The sequence below is a fragment of the Vulpes vulpes genome, chromosome 6 (assembly GCF_048418805.1).
Source record: "Vulpes vulpes isolate BD-2025 chromosome 6, VulVul3, whole genome shotgun sequence".
NCBI lineage: Eukaryota > Metazoa > Chordata > Mammalia > Carnivora > Canidae > Vulpes > Vulpes vulpes.
Window position 1 is genome coordinate 112497630 of NC_132785.1, and position 20976 is coordinate 112518605.

Genomic DNA, 20976 nt, shown 5'->3' on the forward strand with positions numbered 1-20976 from the left:
ATAATTCAGTGAAATGCTCCAGTTGATCCAACTCAGGTTTATTATCACGCCTTAGCTAATGTTGTATGTAACAGGCAAAAATCTGTTAAAGACTTTAACAGACAATTTCCATTGAAATCACGATTGGTATGGGAGAAAATTATCATTTCCATATGAAAGGGCTTAGTGTGGCAAGACAAAAAGGAAGATGTACTGGGCACCTGGAACAATTAAATTCTACAGATACTAAAATGTTAGGTACTTTGAGGTGATCACCATAAAACAGAAAAACTAAATTATTTCTAGAGTTCTGTATAGTGCACATGATAGCTGTTTTGATCGTTACCGCTACTTTTTGAAATGAGGAGGTAGGAGAAGTATCATCACCTCTTAATAATGGGGAAACTGGGGCACAGTGAACATAAATGATTATGAAATAACAGAATCGACCATAATAGTTGAAGTTTCTTCCTTTTGCTTAATTCTGATATGGGTTCTATGGTTAAGAGATATGTATCTCATAGAAGCAAGAGCCAATACTCTTAAAAATATAACCTAACTTTTCCAGGAAAATCATGTTTTATGAATTAGAGCCACAAATACACCAAAGTTATCTGTTTATGGTCTCTGGTTCCTTGAAAGTGTGAAGTCCATATAAATCTAGCATTTAAATCAAAGCACTAGAAATAAGCAACTGCTCTTTATCTGTATTTTTTTTTCCAGAGGATATTCAGTACTTAGAAATCCCTTGATTGCTCTTATTAGAGAAGGTATTTCAAAGCTGTGGAATAAAAGGAGGAAAAGGAGACAGATGAATGCACTCTGAACCTCTCTTTTATTCTATGTCCCATGAGATGTCATCAGAAGGAATGAGTTTCTTAAAAAATGTTACAGAAAAGTCTGATGAGTAATTATAAAATTATCATTTTTATTTTCATTCATTTATATTTTGCCTAAGGACAAATGTATATATGGTCTTTGCATAATGGTATGTAGAATAATGACATTGTCATTATTAAATATGTTGCATTGCTTTTTTACTGTATATTATTGGTAGGTTAAATCTAAGATGTATTCATATACCTACATATATATGTATATAAATATATATGAATATTACTAAAAACTGTTTGCCACATGATTTAGGAACTGAAGGGTAACATAAAACAATTTGACTGAAGATGGATGTGATTTTCATCTCTGAGCCTGCCAAAAATTCACCAAAGAAAAATTATTCAAACATTTTTGTGGTTAGCTTTCTTTTATAAATTGGAAGCTCTGTTCTCTGCCTGGGGAGGTGTTATGAACCCTAATTGATGAGTATTTATAAAATATTTCCACATCAAGATGAAATGACAAAAAGCTGAGAAGGATTAATGGGCAGATACCTGAATGACAGTATGAAGATATGAAAGTATAGGTGAGCCAGGTTTTATTGATTAATTCAACAACATTTATTTCCTGAGCATTCAGTGTTGATAGAGAGATAAATTAAACAGCCCTGTCCTCCAGTAGCTCATGGTAAAGAAAGGTTCTGGATTTTCATTTCGTTTGACAATAAAACTTAATATTTATTTCCTTAAACCTGAATACTGTGCAATTTCCTAGGTATTACTTTGTTTTGCTATATAAGAAACAAGCTTGGTTATGAAAGTTAAATTAAATTGGCTGTAAGATATTCTCTGAAATAAAATTCATATAGAGTCCACCCCTTCAGAATTTAGATTTTTAGGAATGCGGTGTAATTAATGAGGAGAAGCCTATTTTCTGACCTTGCTTTTATACACTTTCCAGAGAACAAGCTCCTATTAAGCCACCATCATTTAAATAAAATAAAATGATCACCCCTATACTGCCATTTCCATCATGAGGGCATTGAGTTTCCATCTGGTTTGTGATTTTCTTTTGTTTTGCTTTGTTTTCTTGGCTACATGTTAGGAAGCCATTGTTCTTCTGTTCATCTTCATTGCCATCTCTCTACACTCAGATACACAGGCAAAGGTAAAAGGTAACCACAGTAGGGATAGAGCTTAGCATAATGAAAAGAATGTAGATCTTTGAGTTAGTAGATCTTGATAAAATTCCTGATTCTACTAGATCTTAAGCAAGTTATTTTACCTCATTCTAAAATTTCCCTCATCTTTGAAACTGGGAAAGTAACTGTTATGGGCTGAATTGTGTGTCCTCAAAATTCATATGTTGAAGTCTTAACCTCCTGTATCTCCAAATGTCACTGCAATTGGAGATAGGGTCTCTAAAGAGGGTATACAAGTTAAAATGAGGCCATTGGAAGGGGTGCTAATCTAATATGACTGGTGTCCTTTTAAGAAGAATTAGAATACAGATGGGTAAGGAGAGTAGGCCATGTGTTGACACAGGGAGAAAACAGCCATTTTAGAAGAAACCAACCCTACTGACACCTCAATATCAAAATAATAGCCTTCAGAGTTGCTGGAGATAAATTTATTTTGTTTAAGCCACCAGTCTGTGTTACCTTGTCATGGTAGCCCTAATATACTAATACAGCAAAAATATCTAAAGTAAAAGGTATAGGAATTTGAAGTATTGTATTATAGTACATTATATAATAAATGATTCATACAGATAGTTAGCATAAGTATTAATATTAGTATTAACATTAGCATTAACATTAGTATTTAAGGACAAAGATTTGTGCAAAAATTAATTGTCCCAAACAAACAACAATAACAACAAAAACTGAGTTTATGAAGATTCTTTTTTAAGCAAAGGGAATTTAAATGTATCCCTGGAAATTTAAATTTTTGGATCAGTTTCAGTGTTGAAAGCATTTGCATTCTCTATCACTAATCAATTTTTTCTTAGTGGAAGAGTTCTGATATCTGATGAGTAAAATAACTTTGTAAAAGTTTTTTTGATGTAATGTGTTTCTTAAAATGTCATTATCTCTAAGACTCAGAAAGTGTCATGTGTTTGTCAGCAGTCATGAAAGTGCCCAGAAACTATGTGTAATTTTATTTTACTCAGAATTTGGGGGAGTACAGGGACACCTGGTGACTCCAATGCTAAGTGTCTGCCTTTGGCTTAGGTCATGATCCCAGTGTCCTGGGATCAAGCTGGCATCTGGCTCCCTGCTCAGCGGGGAGTCTGCTTTTCCCTCTTCCTCTGCCCCTGCTTGTGCTCTCTCAGATGAATAAATAAAAAATCTTAAATTAATAATAATAAAAAAAAGAATTTGGGGAAGTACAGGTGTGTATAAGAAATCCTAGCAGGAGGCTGTCTCAATTGTTGGTATCAGTTTTTGAAATAGCATAATTATTTGGCTCCTCTTAAGAGTCCCTGGAAAATTCATGATGACATTCCCATGAAAAGGATCAACCAAATATATTTGCCAAAATTGGGTTTGTACATGTAATCATCCATAAAGAATAGTTCTTTTTTATAATACTACCAGAATTAAATAATAGTGTCCTTTTTTATTTATAAAAAAATAAGCTTATAGGTAGAATTTTATTTGTTTTATCTTTTTTTCTCCGATCAGCTTCTATCGAAGTTTTGGCATTAGATACAATATATATAATTCACTCTGCACAAGTTTGAGTTCCAGTAATACGAAGCAGATTTTATACCAAACTGAACCAGCATTGGTTCTGCCAGGAAGTCTTCAAGTTGCAATTTTTCTTCCAGAATTCTGGAATGTGCTCTAAAATGTTGCCTCTGTGTTTCCTGGCTTAATGCCCTTTGGTTTTAATCATTCTTCCTTCAAGAAAGAGGAAGAAATTGCCCAGGATGAAAGGAGTAAGGATGCTCACCTTGCCTGAGCATCATTTAAGAAATGGGGCTTGGCTCTCCCTGATTATATATTTGACTCTTAGGCAACGTTGTCAGTTTCCCAGTTAGCTGGGCAGTAAATCTGATCATTTCTTTGCCAAAGATAAAGGATGTTCTTTAAAATGGATGAAATTTCTCTCTCAACGTTCAGTCCCTTCAGTTTTGCTTTATTTAAGGCTTTTTTATCATCAGTTTCGGTGTTTATTTCAAAAAAATCCAGAGTCGACAAAATAGATCATAATAAACCATCCATTCAACAACTGCATTGCAGGACTATTTGTAACATCTGTATCACTTACTTTGTACTCCCTAGAGGCTCCCTCTGTAGTGCAGAGGTTCTGTTCACAGTTTTTCCATCCGCTATTCACTTCCTTCTTCTTGTGGAGCTCTTGGTCCCCAAGGATTCCCTTCAGGAATGGGCCAACAGGACAGCTGTCTGAGGGCAGATGAGGGCAGGATGGAAGAAGGGGAGCTCTGGTTCTATTCTCAGCTTTACCACTTAACACCAGCTGAAGTCACTTAATCCTGAGTCTCTATTTTCTCTTTTATTCAAACGAAAATATTTGCTATTGACACTTCAGTGGGATTGGAGGAAGAAGCATCAAATGAGATACTCCCAAAGAAAACAACTTGAAAACCATTCAGTGCTATGAATATAGAAGGTCCTACAGTGATGAACACTCCTCAGACAGCCAGGGGTGTGTGGAAGGGGAACCATAGAGCAAACTGAGTAAAAGAAATCGAGAAACTATTTTTTTCAGGCCATCAATCATTATGAGCTCCTTGAGCTTTATGTTTCCATTTGGTAGGAGTGATATGTGATATTTCTAAGCCTTTCTGTTTTGGTTTTGTTAGAGATCTGGTTAATTGATCTGACTAAAAGATAGTTTAAAATGAATAGCAGTAACTGCTTCTATGGGCATGATGTATTTTATGTCATTGATAGTCTGTTTTTTTTCCAAAAGGATTTACCAATTCGCAGTAAAGAACACAAATGTGGATAAGGTTGATGAAAGAGTAATACAATAGAAATAACGAATAAGGAGCCTGAATAATAGAGAAAGACAGACATATTACCTTGATGTCATGAGATTTTATAAATTCTCAGGCAATGTTCAAAGACACTAGGGTAGGAGTTTGACTTCTTTTTCTTACCCTGGTTTATCTACCAGATGGTTTGCACAGCAAGAATTATACTAATTTTATTACTTAATTTATTATTGCACATGCTATATTTGTCCATGAGTAAATCATCTAGTTCCCTTTAAATTTAATCTTCTCAGGTTTCCCTGGAAGCTGCTTGCCAACTTGTTTCATTTTAACACCAACCAAAAATTATTTCAGGGAAGGCTGATTTGCTTTGTTTTCTTTCTTAAAAAAAAAAAAAAAAGAAACATAAGTAACCAGCCAACATGCTTAGATGCATTTCTGGAGCCTTTTATCTGTAATAATTTGATGGAGAAAATAATAAATTAATTCCAAGTAGTTTATTGAGTTTTCTAACTCACTTTTCTTTATTTCTTATACATACTCACATATGTATATGCATACACATATGTATGTATATATTATTTTTATATCAAATATAAATCCTAAACAGGTCCGTGATTCTATCGGTAATTGCCAAAAAAATAACATGCCATTTGGATATGGGAATAGAAAGCAATGTCATAATGGCAGGGCCATGAGGTTAAGAAGTCAAAGCAACAATAGTAATAATTATCCAAATGTCCTAAATAAGGAAAAGTTAAGTTGCCATCAATAATTAAATTAAATTTTAGTAAAATAAACAGTAATATGCACCACAGATTTAATAACTATTTCTTGAAGAAATAAAAGCATATCTTGCTTTTATGACCTAGAAAAATTTTATCTGTTATTCTCCTTGAGAAATCATCGATCATCTGTTTCATTGGCTTGTTGTATAACTACATAAAGCTATTCTCCAGGACTCCTTCATGATCTCACTAGATCCTGTCCTACTCTTTTCTTACCCCCACAAATCCCACACACAGAATATACCCCAAAACACACATATTCATACCCTCACATACCTGGGTCTGCCAAAATCACCATGAGCCCCATCACAGTAAGTAGCTTGCTAATAATAAAAACAATAAGCCAAATCTATTTTCTGGTGCTTTTTGAGATAAAAGAAGTGGTGTGTTATAAACAACATGTCATATTTGTTGACTGTTTGAAAATGGTGCGTATACATATCTTGGTTAATGGTGACAGTGTCGAGATTTCATTCCTGAAATACTGTGTTGGTGGAACTCAGCAATCTCAGCTGCCTTGCATACTTGCAAATCCTGCAATGTTAAATGGTCAAAATGCCACCATGGCAGTTTTTCTTCAGTTGAATTGATCACTTTTTGCTAGCAAGCAGGAAATTCATGGTTCTGATTGTTAATAAATGGAGTATGATCTTCGCACCAGCATACTTAGCACAGTGAGAAACCAACAGTCAAACTAGGCTCAGGGGAAAAAGCATGCGATGTGGTATTGCATGGCTTGGAAATGAAAATCTTTAATGGATTAAGGAGGGTACTTACAGTTCTTAGAATGTTCCCAAAATGTTGATTTGTAATCCACATTTTAAAATAACAAAATTCACTTTTTAATTTGAAAATGTAAAGCAAAATAAGTCCATGTTACCCATAGGACTCTAGGCATTTTATATTAAAATTAACAGAAAGTGCATATCTATCTTTAAAAACCATGCAAGATAGCAGAGCTAACTGAAGAGGGAAAAAATTACAGGTTTTCACAGTAGAAAGTTGTAAATATTAATTAACTTCCTGTAAAGCCAACATTGAACTGTGGGAGTATTCAGGGTCTTTATTTACCCATACTAGGATATTTGGTACCAAGAATACATATTTTAAGATTTGTTTCCATATAGCAGAATAAGCCATATGCTAAGGACTTTGTGCTTTTTTGCCCTTTTCACCTACAAAGTTAGAATTATCTAATACGGTGGCATCCAAAATTCAGAACAACAAAGTCAATAAAAATTATTTTTAAGACTACTTTTTGAAGTACCCTGCTATTGTCATAGTGAGGTTTTGTTCTTTATTTAAAGCCATTATGATCTCCTAACCACTATATATAAGAAGCTGTATATTTATCTTTTAAAATGTTCTTTATCTCTACGTTCTTTATATTGAGAATTATTGAATAGTCAGTGGATAAAAAATATGAGCAGGGTAGCAGGTTTGTATGGTCAGAAGGCAAGACTAGCCTTTGAAAACATGCCAGGTTTGGGGGCTATGGCTTTGTTTTCATTCCATTTTGGTCTTATAGGAAGATGTGAAAAGAATAAAGCACAGTCAACTTTGCATCACTGGTATAGTTTATTGTATAATTTTATTAAGCTATGGCTGGCATATGGTGAAGACAAGCTTCTGGAGGCAAGAGGGTAAAGCTGATGACTTAAAGAGGTGCCATTTATTTCAGATGTTTGGGTCTCTGTTTCCACACGTTGTTAACAAATGAAATATCCCATAGAACCGTTGTGAAGATCCAGCTAATGAATTTGAAAAGGTTTTTTAAATCAGAAAACACCAGGCATATGTGTTGCTGTTATCAATTTTGGACTTGTTCTTTTTGTAACAAAATGATAACATTATTTTCTGATAGAGTATGGATTTATCTCTGTAGTGGGATCCACTACATATTTAGGATAGAATAGGATAAGATTTTATAAATTACCACAAAATGTCAAAGGCTGATTTGCATTTTGGTGATTCTATACATTGATCACTGAGTAACCTTCCAGTTTCCAAATAAAGAATAAAGAGGGTGGCGATGACATTTGTAATCATCTACAGAAAAGGGAATTATTTAAATTCTTCACAGATGGAAAGAAATCAAGAGTAAATCATTATGTCCACATTTCCAATTTTAAGAAGCATTGAGGGTATCTGTGGATGGTGAGCAAATATTGTTTTGCATATAGAATTAATCATAGGGACGCCTGGGCGGCTCAGCAGTTGAGCGCCTGCCTTTGGCCCAGGGCATGATGTTGGAGACCTGGGATCAAGTCCCACATCGGGCTCCCTGCATGAAGCCTGCTTTTCTCTCTGCCTATGTCTCTGCCTCTCTCTCTGTGTGTGTCTCTCATGAGTAAGTAAATAAAATATTAAAAAAAGAATTAATCATAAACTCTCCAAACCACAATCCCAAATTCTTCAGATGACTGTGGAGGTCTTTTCAGACACCATCCCCTAAGGATTGAGACATTCATAAAATGAAGATAATGTTATGATACACGTAATATACAAACTGAGCATATTGGAGGGACTAGAATTGTGACCTTTAATTAGATTCTATATGCCTCAGAGTATAATGTGGCTTAGTGCTTAAAATAAGGATGACATATGACATATACTCCTAATTCTAGCCTCGTAGCAGTTGACTTTATTATTTCTAAATAAGCTGCATAACTCATTTTTTCTTCATACAACATAATTCAATCCAGTATTCCCTGTAAGCTAAATGTGAACCAATGCTGGAGATTTTTAGGAAAGTTGAAGAAATTTGAATGCTTATCTAATGCTGCTTTAAAATAGTTTCAAGGATTGGACCATGTTCAGTGGGAACACATCTGAAAATCTGCCAAATATTCTTTGAACTTTGAGATGACTAACATATGGAAGTATGCACTATGGGTAACATACATATAGCCATAGAAACTACAATGATGCGGTCTGTTCTAGCTACCAAATCTAGATGCTTTCCTCCAAATTTAGACTTAAAAATTTGTTTTTAAAAATGGACTTTTAAGATTTATGAGATAAAAATATTTTATTTATTTTTCTTCCTATTTGTTTTCTATGTATTTTTAAATTACTATACTCTTACTAATCCCTGGCTTTGTAAATAATAAGAGTGAAAACACAGTAAGTACTAAAAACATGGATAAACCCACTATTCGTAAGTGGCAATATCACTTACATTCTAAATTCATCATTGTGAGATTTTTTTCTATGTCTTCTATATTTCCTTTTAGAAATTTAGCTTGGAAAAGAGGGAAGCTCTTATATAATACCAGATAAATACGAACACTAGGAAAAAATTAAGTTTTTAAAGGCCTCTGGAATTAATTTTTATCACATTTTTTTATAGCAACATAAGAGTGAAAGAGATAAATGTTTTTCTCTGGCTACAGCTTTCTTTTCTGTGGGGGTGGTGGAAGGTCCAGGTATGAAAAAGAATGATGGCTTGAGACATAACACCTTATGTTCAGTCTTGTGAGGCATTCCTGGAACTGCTCCTGGCTCCACTGACCAGAATGTTCTGATAGCTAAGAGATGGGGGAACCAGTTTTCCCTCTCATGCCTGTCCTAGCCGAGATGGAAAATTAATTCTGCCTTTGAGGAGATCAGGAAGGTTGTTTGTCACAAAGTACCAGAGCTCTCAGGCACAGAGTGTTATTTGCCCTCTGCCATTATACAGCAGGAACTGAAGATGTTAGGGACGTCTCTTGCTCACATCTGCTCTGTTATTAATTCATTTTGCCTGCATCTGTAATTTAGGGTGACAGTTGCCTTCCGAGACTTTGGATGCCATCCCTCTCAGTAACCAAATACCAGCACGTGGGGGCCGTTTCCTCTCTGCAGCTGTCTGTATAGTATCTCAAAAGTGTGCCTGCAGCGGGCAATGCACAACACAGTGCCCTGATGGCTCCCTCTCTCCTTGCTCTCGCAGCTGGCGCTACATACATCTTTGGGAAAAGCGGAGGCCTCATCCTCTACACCTGGCCAGCCAACGATCGGCCCAGCACACGCTCTGACCGCCTGGCCGTGGGTTTCAGCACCACCGTGAAGGATGGCATCTTGGTGCGCATTGACAGTGCTCCGGGCCTCGGTGACTTCCTACAGCTTCACATAGTGAGTACCAGGCCTTGGCCTCCATGGCTTTGTCTTCCTGGTGGTGTGAGTCGGTGAGCCAGATGAATGCAGCAGAACGTTCTAGATAGACTCGGCAAAGAGGCACATGATTATAAAATTTGCCAACATGTGTCGGAACCCTATCCCACGGTTGTCCCAGTGTCAAACCTCATTCTTCCCTTTCAGTGTGAACCTTGATGCCCATGGGGGTATTTCAGGGATAAAAACTGAAAAACTCTTTGAGTCCAGACTCCCTTTCCAGTGGTATGGTTTGGTCTGTCATGAAACATTTAGCAGACTGCAAAGGTGTAAATAAGAGATTTACCTGGTACTTTGCCTTAACCTGATACAAGTAGCAAAGCCCACTTTGGTGGTAATAATCTCCTGTGCTGGTGGTCAGCAATGTTTTTCTATTAAGGGCCAGATGGAAAGTGTTTTGGGCTTTGCAGGTGATACAGTCTCTGTCACAGCTCCTCAGCTCCGCTGTTGTAATGTGCAAGCAGCCATAGATAATATGTTTTTTTAAAAAAATGTGTGTGATTATATTTCGATAAAAACTTATTTTATAAAAGCGGGCTGCAGGGGTATCTGGGTGGCTCAGTTGGTTAAACGTCTGACTCTTGATTTTGGCTCAGGTCTTGATCTCAGAGTTGTGAGTTCAATCCCTATGTTGGACTTCATGCTGGGTGTGGAGCCTACTTTAAAAAAAAAAGAAATAAAGAAAAAAAAAGCAGGCTACAGGCTCTACTTTGATGACCCCTGCCTTAGGCAGCAAACTTCTCATACAAATATAAGGAACATGTGATAAAAACTGAAGCCAGATGGGGTGGGGCAAAAAGGAAACAGCACAATAACCAAGAATTGTTATATTCATGTGCATTGTATATCCAACATTTTGCTTGTATATATAAGCCCAATAGGAATGCAGCCTCAGTCACTGCAGATTGTTAAGGACACAGGGTAGTTCTAAGAAATTAAAATGATTTGGAGGAAAAAATTACTTCGTTATGAGGATAGAAAATATTTTTATAGCAACAATTAACCCATTTTATCACCTGTGCAGTCTGCTGTTAAAAGAAAAAAAAAAAAGTAGGCTAAAGAAGGATATGATTCTCATCCATAAGTACCCAAAGTGCAGCTACCAGGAGCAAAGAGAGGAATTGTTCTCATTAGTTAGTGATGACAAGGCCAGAAAGAATGGATTTAATTTGGAGCAATAAGAATTCAGTTTAAATAGCAGGGGGAAAAAGCAGTTAAGAGGAAAGACCAACTGGGGATTACTACCAACCTCCAAAAAGGAAGAAGAGGAACATTTTACTGGGCATCTTTGAATCTGAATTTTGCTAATGTGCTGGTCTACTGAGGAAGGCAGAAAGTGGGATTTTATTGCTGGTCTCCGGAGTGGAGGTGGTGGCTGGCTGGAACCACCAGCAGCCAGTTCAGCCCTGCAAGCACTGCCCGTCTCCAGCACCTGCTATTCCAATATGCCTTGGAAGCAGGAGCAGCTTGAAGTGTAAGGCTCGAGCTGGAAGCCTGTCCAGCCTTTGTGTGAGCCAGAGCCAGACAAGAGTGCAGGGAAGGAATGGCTAGGAGTGATCACCTTCAAAGTGTGAAAGAGGGATCTTAAGAGAGTTTTGAACCTTTATGCTTTTTCAGATGCTTCAAGGACCATATGGTACTGTGAGTCTGAGCTTAAGCATTTTAAAAAGTCATGCCAAGGAGCACAGAGAAACACAGCCATAGTTTGTATGGTTTATCTTTATTTGGCCTCTAAAAACCACCATAATTTACAAAACTCTGTGAGATTTATGCTGCATATAACTTAATGACTATTTCATGGCAGCTATAACTAGGCTATTATTACCAGCTCGCTTGCATTTTCACGGTGATTTATCTTCTTTTTTTGTTCAGTGTGACTTACTAAGGAAAATATGATTTGGCGCAGCCATAAGCATCTTTTTTGAGTCAGATAATGTGCTACTGGTTTATCCATTTCTCCCCATTCATGTTTTGTAGAGCATTTCTACTTTTAAGAGAAATGCTTCCTATCTTCTGAAAGTTTACTTAATATTTTTTTTGTTTTTATAAAAGGGATATGAGGATCCTGGGAACTTCTCGGAAGAACCATAGCATTCCATTTTAACATATTTAACAGTAAAAATACAAGAAGTTTTACATCAAAATGTGTAGACCCACTTGGGTCCTGTGGTCCTTTTCCAGTGATGCTACATCATTGTTTAAACATTCTAGATAATCCCAACAGGTTGACCTTTATCAGATTGACATCATCTGACCTTCTCAGAGAAATGAAAGAAAGACCCTATGATGTAGAGAAACCACATCATTCTGGAATGGTCCTGATATGCTTGTGGCCCTCTTGAGCATGGGATCATTTGATTGGTCTAATAACTACAAACCATTTTAGCTTCCCTAGTGGACTGTCTCTGGTATCTACCAGAGATAAAAACTGTGCGACTATATTCCAATAAAATTCAGGTGTAAAAACAGGCTGCAGGTTGTACTTTGGGGACCCCTGCCCTAGGCTGCAAATGTCTTCATAGAAATGCAAGAACCTGTGATAAAACCTAAGGTCAGAGTGGATAGAGCAAAGGGAAGTTTCCTTACCACTCTCCGGAATAAAGGAATCCAAGTAGAAGATCCAAAAACTTGATTTCAAACCCTGCTTCTTGTTTTTGACATTTACATAGATGCATCAGGAAAGCAAAGCCATCAATACCTACTCAGATACTTTTATGTGACTTTTACAATCTGTAAAGCATGGATTTGTTTAATGGATGTAGCTTGTTTCCTTGTACTAAGGAATAATGCTCAAAAAGAAAATAATTTAAAGACTGTTAAGGGAAGTGGAAAGAGTTGAGCAGGAGGCAAAAGATTCCATTCCTGCTTGCAGTTTACCTAGAAGAAGAGAAACCCACCAGAGGAAAAGAAGTGATGGCAGACACAAAGAGGAAAGGGAGGCAGAGTGGATCCAGGGGCAAGAGGAGGAAGGAGGCATTGGGCCTGGGGAAGAGGCCCTGCCTGCCTAGACATGTGCTCCCAGCAAGGGGTTATACATGGGCAAAGCTTGATTCTTCCAGTGTGGGTGTCAATTATGGAAACAGTTGGTTGTCAAGCTCCTAAGTTACTCAAAAACAAAGTGCCAACTCAGAAATTAGTAAGTGTGTGTAGAGAGGGTATGTGGTGAAGAAAGGGGGCGGGGAGAGGGAGAGAGATTGAGAATTTGTGTTTTATAAACTGTTACTGAAGGCAAGTCCTAGGAATCCCTGAACAGTTTTGAGGCGCAGTAACTCTGTCATTGGAACAAGCACTTTTTACCCCCAACTTAGCCTATTTGAAGGAAGAGAAAATGCTCTTCCGAGAACACCAAGGAGTCTGACCCTGAGGTGAGCACCCTTTCTAGAACAGACCTGCTTGCTGTGGAGTCTCCAGAGCAGGAATGGCAAATAGGCTTCATCTTGTCTGCTAGCTTTGAGGACCTCTCACTTCCTCACTTCAAGCTTTCTAATGAGAGGAGTAGACAAATACAGCAGGTAGGAGTTCTGGCTTCCACCAGCCATGCCTGCTCCCTCCTCTGAAATGGGACTTTGTGGATGGATGCATGCAGGCTGCATGTTACCTTTGCTCTAGGCTGCATGCTGTCCTATCCCTGAACATTCTCATTTCTTTTCCTTTGTCATCCTGAAATGTCCACACGTTAAAAACTCTTTAGGAAAATTGGAATCTTTTTTAAATTCCTTCTCCACTAGAAGCCCTTGAATCATTTGTTAATTAGTTCAGAGTCCTTAGTCTTAAAATGATCCTTCTCACACCAGGCCAAGGTCAGCTGTTCCAACAGAATTTGAGTTTTACTTGGAGGGCTGGAGAGAAAGGAGGAGAAACATACATGACCAATTTTGGGTGCACACAACATTTAAAAAGATGGCAAGAAAATGCTTGGAAGTCACTGGTGCCTTAGGGTATAGAATTGATGTAAAGAAAGGGGCACCAAGACAGAGGTGGGTGGGTGCTGTCAGTGCATTTTTCCCCCATTTCACAGTTTGGTCAGATTATCTGTTGTCTGGTAAAGGAAGGAAGGAAGGAAGGAAGGAAGGAAGGAAGGAAGGAAGGAAGGAAGGAAGGAAGGAAGGAAGGAAAGATTTTCCCCCTTTTCTTCCTTCCTTCCTTTCTTCCTTCCTTTCTTTCTCTTTCTCTCTCCTTCTTTTCCTTCCTTCCTTCCTTCCTTCCTTCCTTCCTTCCTTCCTTCCTTTCTTTTGGGGTTTCTTTTAAATTTATTTATTTATTTTTTAAGATTTATTTTTTATTTATTTATTTATGATAGACATAGATGGAGAGAGAGAGAGAGAGAGAGAGGCAGAGACACAGGCAAAGGGAGAAGCAGGCTCCATGCAGGAGCCCGACATGAGACTCGATCCCGGGACTCCAGGATTGCGCCCTGGGCCAAAGGCACGCGCTAAACCGCTAAACCGCTGAGCCACCCAGGGATCCCCAGGTTTCTTTTAAATTTAAAGTCTTCCCACTCACGCAGGGCCTCATAGTGGCTAAATAGGCTTTTATAATAAGTCCTGAACAAGATAAGAATTAGATTTTTTTTTTTTAGATCTTTAAAAATGAGAGAGAGAGAGATGTCCAAGAAATCTAAAATAATTTAGAGATGAGTTCCCTTCAAATTAGCTTACATTTCTTCATTTTTGGTTCACACGTCCATGATGCACTATTTTCTATGTCAATTATTAATCTTATTAATGAAATCACAGATGAAATGTGTTTGGCAAAGGCAAAAAGATCTTTCCTTGCAGTATGTATGCATGAAATGAAATTCTGTGGAAGGAGGGTGTCTTAGGGCAGAGGGATTTGTAAAGAAATATCACTTTGAATATGCTTCCTCCATTGAAATCTATTGTTGAGGAATTAATCTGCTCAATATTTGGAGAGCAGCCACTTGCAAGTGACTTCTGCCTATTGACCTCCCATGTAGGCTCTATGAAGCTGTGTCATGTTACACTCACCTTCATTTAAACAATAGAGAAAAAAAATGAATAGGATCAGAGAAAGGATTACCAGGAAGTGCTTGCTATTCTCTCATGAAACTCTTAACAACCTCCTCTCACCACCTGCAAAATAGAAGTTCGGGCATTACTGGGCAACAATTAGTTTCTCTTTATGTAGTTAATATAGGGTATAAAAAAGATATGCTATTAATTTCTTTCTCCCTGTGTAATTTACAGTAAATCCTCTTGGATTCATTTTTTAATTATGAACCTTTCAGGAACAGTGAAAATTTATGTGTCAGGGCATCTGTTTTGTTTGACAAGAATCTATAACCTTCTCCAACTGTTTCTGTCCTGACTTATAATGTAGATACTTAGATAAAACAAGGTAGGAGAAGAGAGAGGACTGCTGTCCTGACTTACCCCCTTTTCATAACGGCAAAGTGTTCTCCTTGCAAAAACTGCCCCCCACCCAAAATAAAAATCTCACAATATTCTTTCAGTGCCATGTTTGGGGGAAATAGAATATTTATTAAGTTTGGTATGTATAGTATTGTTTTTCTATAATTTATAGCATTTGGAGAGACTCCTGGAGAATAAATGGGAGCAAAGCTGAATTATGATAAACGGTCTGTTCCTCACATCTATTGCATCTATAAATTGCTGGCCCAGATGCTTTATTTGGCTGTCTGTGTGTGAAATATTTACAGTAAGCCATCAACATCTGCTGAGTTAGTCTTCAGTGAGGTTAGGTGGTTAGGTGTTACCTTAGATTTGTGTCTGGATTTGGCCAGTAGCAGAACTAGATTTGACTTAGGAACTGTATTTGGGGGAATCTACAGAGAAGTACAGAGGAATGTTGGCATTTTGAGACTGGTAACGCAAGTAGAGAGGGAAAGAACAAGAAAATAACAAAGGTGTCCAACAGATGCAATTTTGTTTCCCACAGAGTGCTGTGCACTGCAGGTTGGCTCTGTATTCCCTTTCATTGCTATTTGTTCTTAGTGAAAAAGGCCTCTTTGGGTTTTCTGGGCTTAGGAGCTTTTCCAGATCATTAGCCACTTCTGTGGAGAGGGCCTGCTGGGGATCTTCTCTGCAGCTTCCAGCTTAGCCGTTCCATCCCGGCAGAGTTGGAGAAGAAGGTGGGAGAAAGAAGTGGAAGTGGGGATTTGATGAAGTGAGCACTTACGCAAGCTGGACCAGACGCAGCTCCCTGCATGGGAGTTGGGGTGTGTTTTTTCCAATCTCTATTATTCCCAAAATATTTCTGTTTAAATCTATTTACTTTGATTGCATACTCAGTTTCGAGGGGCAGCATGTCATAGTGGAAAAAATGTATTTAATTTGAAATCAAAAGATGTGGATTTGAGTCTCATTCTGTCAGCATCCAGTGAGCTCTTTGGCCTTGGCAAGTTATCATTGCCCTGGGCTTCACCTTGCTCTTCTTTTAAATGGACACACAAAAAATACAATACTATAGGGTTTCCTGATGTTCAGATGGAATAAAATATTTAGAAGTTATTATCAACAAAAAACTGCAAAATGAAGCGTGGGTCATTGACTAGTTTTCTCGATGACATATCTGGAAGGTAATAACTTCAATAGAGAAAAAAGATTGGTGAAAGGAAGAATGCTTTAAAATAGTTTCATTTTAAATATTTTTAAAAGCCTGCCAAGACTGTTTCTGAAAATAAATTCCTTTTTAATCTGATTGAAAGCAATTGTTTTTGAAATAATCAGATTCACAATTGAGACTTTTGGGAGTGTCCTGTAAGCACAGGGTGAAGAAGCCAGGTCTCTCTGCAAGAGACCTACTTAGGTCAATAGGATATGACATGGAGCTTCCTTGGCATGTCGTTGAGGGCATTATGTCTCTATATGACACAAGGTGATTCCTCATGCTTCCACTGCCCTTCAGTATAATGTTCCAAAGCGTTTTTACCCTCCCCGGTAAATGTGTAATTTACCTTGCCCCGAAGATCCTTCTTCAGTTGTATGAACTATGGAGAATGGAAACATCCCACCTTGCCAAAGGGGGAAGGAGGAGGAGGACAAAGCAATAATACACACCATCAGGAGACCAGAACCTTTCTAGGCAGGGATAGTATAAAAGAGATTTGAGCCCCACCATGGGTACCAGAAAAAGACATAAACATTCTGACCCAAAAGTAGGAATTAACAGAGCCTAGAGAGAGTCATTGTTGGAACCAGGGTCCTAGTGAGGATACAGCCAGATTGAGTAGGGATGAGTAGCTGCTACCACCAAGTAAACTAGAAACATAAAAGTGCATATACAGGTAAGAACATTTTGTAGAATTTGATTCCTCAAAAAATGCAGGAACAGTGAATGATAAATTTAGTGTAAAGATAAAATGTATAATAATGCAGTCATAAAAATCAAGTTGACAAAATGTATAGAAAATATTTTATGGGTGGTAAATAATTATGAGAAGCAGAGTCCAAATGGCCGTATCTTTCTCATTTATCACTTACACCAGTGGCTCTTTTCACTGTTAACTGATAAGTCATGTTTCAGAATCCTCAATGCATTCCTTTCTAAGAGGAATTTAGAAAAAATAGGATTCAGAGAATTTAGCTCATGAACATCAACTAGCGCATTTAAATTGAGTGCTTTTTATGTGCCATGCAAAGTGCTACATTTTGGGGATATGGTAATCAACATTGGGTCCCATAGAGCTAACAGATGTAAAAGACTACAGAAATTAAATTATGAGAAATTAGGTTTCCTATACATTATGAGATGATGTATATAAATGCTTGCATCACTCCTGGCATATAGTGAGCTTTCAATTATGGATAACTTTTAATGTCATTGGTACTTTTTCATCAATTAAAAAAAATTAAGTCAGAGAAAACAGTATATTTTATTTTCCTAAATAACAAATAGACTTTAATCAGGTTTCTGAGATTGCAACTTAAGTGATATAAAACTCTAAGGAGAAGTCAAGATACCACTGATTTAAAGCCAGCTGCATGGCATATATCCTAGATTATTGCAGTTATCAGCTGAACAAGTTCTGAATAGCAGAGGCTTTTTAGACATATGAATTTGAAGTGCAGCAAGCAAGTCAAACTCCAGGTGTCATCAACGCTGGGGCCTCATATGACTTAATGGCAGGGCTACCTTAACACTGTCGGCTGGATGAGTTATCTCATTGACCCACCACTTACACTGTTCCTAGTCATTACTCCTGGGGTATTGTTCACTGCAACAGGGCAAGAAATAACCCATTGACTCACTGAAGCTATAGATGATGGATTTTAGATCCCTGACTGCATTCAGAAGGCATGGAAACTCAGCGTATTAATGGGGGAATTCATTAGCCACCCACTCCATAGCATCATATGCTTAGATCCTGATGCTGTCACTGCTGCTGTTTCAACTTGTTAGTGTGTCCATGATAGATGGCAGAGGGAACTGTATAACTGTATTAGCCTCTAAGATAGTTCTGACAGCCAGACCTATAGTTTCCCAGCCTGAGATGACACTTTTGGAATCACTTAAAGACATTTAGATAAGCCCTGTTGATCGATCAAGCTAACCTTCATCCTGAAGTCATTTCATACTCAGAATGACAGGAGATGATTGGCAATTAAGTCTTTTTTTTTTCTTTCTATTCTTGACACCTTAGTTACCTGCTTTTAGTTTGGTTTATTTTTCTATTCTGCTTTCTGTAAAATGGCAGACAATTTAATGACATAGATGATTATTTCCTACATTTACATAGGACCATAAGTACATCACCTTACATTACTACCATTATCATCACTTATACCACTAAAATCGATTGACATACTACCAGGTACCAGACACTGCGCAAGAATTCTGTTTACATCATCTTATTATAAACTCACAACAACTCAGTGAGGTAGTCACTATTAATATCCTCACTTTATGAATGAGTCAACTGATGTTTAATGAAGCTAAGGAAATTTCCCAAGATAGCACTGAGCAGGCATTCAAATCCAGTTCTGACTCTTAATTACTATTACACTCCTAATGAAAGTTTCAAGAGTAGAACGTGCAGTCGTGATCATTTTAATGCAACATGTATTTGTGGAGCAGGAATTTATTTGGGGTTGTTGGAGATATAAAGTTTAACATCAAGGAGGGAAAATAAAAATTGCAAATGTGGCTGTTTTCAGACAGCATTGGGGAAATTCCAAGGAAGGCAAGACTAGTATAGTTTGTAGAGACTAAGAAATGAACACAGACAGGTTGGGACAGATTTTGACTGATGGAATCTGAAGAAGGAACATGCTAAATGAAGATACCAGCACATGTGTTCCCTCAAAAGAAGGGAATACAGGCTATGTTCCCAAGTTTGTGAGGTGTGCACTTTGACCAGAATAAATGCTTCTAAGGACTTCCTCTATGATGATGATCATAGGAAGGTAATGAAGATGAAACAGAAGGACATTCATTCCAGAGAAAGAATCAACAGGTGTCACCAACTGTTGGGTGGAAGGGGAGAGAAGTAAGAAATGTCTAAGAGACTGGGAAGGTCAAATTTCATTAACAATAACAGTGAAACGGGGCACGTGTCAGAAAAAGTAGTTTTAGGATAAGACTGTCAGAGTCTGATACTAGTGATGTAACACATAAATAAGGCATGTGAGAGTCAATCTAGAGATTTCCAAATGGAAATGTGTGATGAACTCAGATGAGAGATAGGGCAGAGGTAGGGAATTGAAAATTTGCAGCCTGAAATGACAAGGGAAACTGAGGCTTGCTCAGATCTGCAGGGACATAAATGAGTAGAAACCTGTGAAATATGTACATAACTTCCCAAAATGAAGGAGGGGAAGAAAGGAAGTGAAAAGGAAAATGCTGGAGGGTCAGAGAAAACCTAGATAGATGGTGAAGTGTTACAGAAATCCAGAGAATTAAGAGAGGTTTCCCAAAGAGAGTAGCCATAGAGCTATTTTCCCCATACCTTTTAGTAACATCTCTTTTGTATGCAGTTTGTGAGGATGTCTCCTTTGTCTTTATTGGTATTTATTGTACTATGTAATCTTTGTCATTCTAGTCTCCTTAGTATTTATTCCATTCTTCTTCTCTTAGTAGTTGTTGTGGGCATTGCTAAGTCAGAGTCAGAAGACTCTGGGTCTAGATCCCACCACCTAGCAGTTATCTTGTGCAAATGGCGGAGAACTAGACACTATTCTGGCAACCTCATAGTATGGTGGGGAAGATCAAATGAGATAATGCTGTGAATGGGCCCTGTTACCATCGAAAGATCTACAAAAAAAAAAAAAAATCATTTTCATAGTAATATGTATGTGCCTACCATCCAGCAAAGCTGTTGGTGCTTAAGAGATTGTGTTTGGAGACCTGGAAATGAGGACGTAAGAGAGGTTAGGTGGTTGTAGTTTTCAACAAGAGGGTTAGCAACCAGGCAAATGGCAGATCAGGGCCAAAATGTGAATGGCTCAACTGTGAGAGCTCATGAACGGCTACAGTATTCAAATGCTATTGTTGTCTGCTGTATGTCTTCAGACCTTGCACCTCACCCCTTGGAGCAATTTGGAGGAGGCTGTTTGGATTTCAGGTCATTCTACAGTTCCCCAAAGAACCAACTCCTTGATTCCATCGATCACTTTGTGCGGTGAGGCATGGAATCTGATGACCCCTGTCATCATCTTAGTTTGGATAGCTACAAACATTACTAATGGTCATTAAGTTATCCAGCCCGTTCTTCAATGCAAACTGCAGTACTTAGGTTTAGTAAGCCCTTTCAGGAATAAACTCTACTGGTTGACTTCTCATCACTACAAGCTCACATTCTTACGTGATGGCATGCATATTTTTGTAATCACTCCTGCATTTGCTGTTTTATTCATTGTTTACTTACTGTGCTAGCCACTTTGTATATAAGAACTCAGTCAGTCCTAACTCCGCTGTCCAATTGGTGATATTACCTCAATTTTAGAGATTAAGAAACTAAGGCTCAGACGATTAAGTAGCCATTTGTTCCTAGTGTTGAGGGAAGGAAAAAAGATGAAATAGTGATGTGTTTGATTCTTATGTCATACATTTTGCTCTTGATAATTACCTATTCAATATTAAAGTCAGATGTGAATTTAATAGGGCCTGTAATTTTTTTTTTTTTTTTTGATCCACACAGGTAAGAGTAGTAAGCAGAAATAGAGGAATAGAGCACAGCATTTTGGCTAAAGCGGAATACATAATTGGAATTAGGTCACGTTCTTTTGGGATTCAAAGAAACTCTCCGTTTTACATTACATTTTATTGCTCCCAG

General features: G+C 37.7%; 1 protein-coding gene across 50 annotated transcripts in view; it reads left to right on the top strand.

The window, feature by feature from the left end:
* Positions 1–20976, top strand: part of NRXN3 (neurexin 3) — a 1525926-nt gene that overhangs the window by 1169518 nt on the left and 335432 nt on the right. For all 50 annotated transcript variants that reach the window (XM_072762116.1, XM_072762119.1, XM_072762122.1 and 47 more), the window contains one exon: positions 9502–9683. In XM_072762116.1, coding sequence (XP_072618217.1) covers positions 9502–9683 — 182 coding nt within the window. The remainder of the gene's footprint in view (positions 1–9501; positions 9684–20976) is intronic.